Raw genomic sequence first — 1,744 nt, forward strand, 5'->3', positions numbered from 1 at the left:
GAGCCTACATTGGAAGAGTTAGTGAGACAGATGACTATGCAAAATATGCAATTTCAGCAGGAAACGAGAGCGTCTATACAAAGTCTCACTAACCAATTGGGTCAGATGGCTACTCAGTTGAATCAGGCACAGTCTCAAAATTCTGATAAACTACCCTCCCAGACTGTGCAGAATCCTAGGAACGTGAGTGCCATCACCCTTAGGTCGGGGAAGCAGACTGTTGCGCCTCCTGAGCCCGCTTCTACACCCACACCCGTGCCTGCTACTTGTCCCAGAGAGGATGACCATGACGGTCCACGCAGGGCATGTGAGGTGGGTGGATCTTCTTCTCCAGATGGTGGTTCTTCTGCAGGTGGACCTTCTCCCTCTTCCACCACCACCGCTGCCGCACCTTCTCCGTTGATTGACCGACCTATCCCTCTTCCATTCCCTTCACGGGCTCTACCTAGTAAAAAGAGTGAAGAGGTTGATAGGGAAATTCTGGAGACCTTCAGGAAAGTAGAGGTGAACATACCTCTACTCGATGCCATCAAGCAGATACCCAAATATGCCAAATTTCTGAAGGAGTTGTGCACGCATAAGAGGAAGATGAAGGGTGATGAGAGGATTAGCATGGAAAGGAATGTATCAGCTCTCATTGGTAAGTCGGTCCCGCACATTCCCGAGAAGTGCAAGGACCCAGGTACGTTTTGAATTCCTTGTGTTATTGGTAATAGTAAGTTTGAAAATGCTATGCTTGATCTGGGTGCATCTATAAATGTCATGCCATTGTCTATTTTTAAATCNCTGTCTCTTGGTCCTTTGCAAACCACGGGTGTGGTCATTCAGTTGGCCAATAGGAGTGTTACTCACCCGACTGGTTATATAGAAGATGTCTTGGTTAGGGTAGGTGAATTGATATTTCCTGCTGATTTCTATGTTTTGGAAATNGAGGANGGTTTNTCTCATGGATCCGCCCCCATTATCCTAGGCAGGCCATTTTTGAAAACTGCCCGTACCAAGATTGATGTATATGCTGGGACATTGTCAATGGAATTTGCTGATATTGTTGTGCATTTTAATATCCTTGATGCCATGAAATTCCCAGCTGAGGACCATTCTGTGTTGAGGATTGATACATTGGATGACATTGTTGATGAGTTTGTTGTTGATGATTTTCGTTCTATGCATGATAAGAAACATTCTTTTCTATCTTCTGAACATTCATGCATAGTATCTGAGTTAGAATCAGGACTTGAATATGATGTTGAATTGGATGTTGATTTGGATGAGAACTGTGATGTCCAGGGTATTGATGACATGCATGTTTTTGATGATTTGGATGACATTGATGATGTTGTTGATACACCTGTGATAGATGTTGATTTGGACCGTGATGGGATGGGTTTTCTGTCTTTACCTGTTCATTCTTTAGAGTCAGAATGCATTAACCACGTTGTAGGAAGTACACTTGAATCTGACTTGCAGGAACCCACTCTTGAGCTGAAACAGCTCCCAGAAAACCTCAAGTATGTGTACTTGGAGGATGATGAAAGGAAACCGGTGATCATTTCTACCTCCCTTGATTCTGTTCAAGAGGAGAGGTTGCTTGAAGTGTTGAGGGCGCATAAGAAAGCCATAGGTTGGAGTTTGGCGGACATCCCTGGTATTAGCCCCTCCACATGCATGCATAGGATTCTGTTGGAGGATGGGGCAAAGCCAGTGAGACAGCCACAGAGGAGGCAAAACCCCGTGATCATGGACG

General features: G+C 44.9%; 1 protein-coding gene across 1 annotated transcript in view; it reads left to right on the top strand.

Moving 5' to 3' along the window:
• The first annotated feature begins 13 nt into the window (after positions 1-13).
• Positions 14-1,744, top strand: part of LOC111242048 — a 6,269-nt gene continuing 4,538 nt past the window's right edge. The window contains exon 1 of the mRNA XM_022783294.1: positions 14-682. Coding sequence (XP_022639015.1) covers positions 31-682 — 652 coding nt within the window. The 5' untranslated portion in view covers positions 14-30. The remainder of the gene's footprint in view (positions 683-1,744) is intronic.

The sequence above is a fragment of the Vigna radiata genome, chromosome 7 (assembly GCF_000741045.1).
Source record: "Vigna radiata var. radiata cultivar VC1973A chromosome 7, Vradiata_ver6, whole genome shotgun sequence".
Taxonomy (NCBI): Eukaryota; Viridiplantae; Streptophyta; class Magnoliopsida; order Fabales; family Fabaceae; genus Vigna; species Vigna radiata.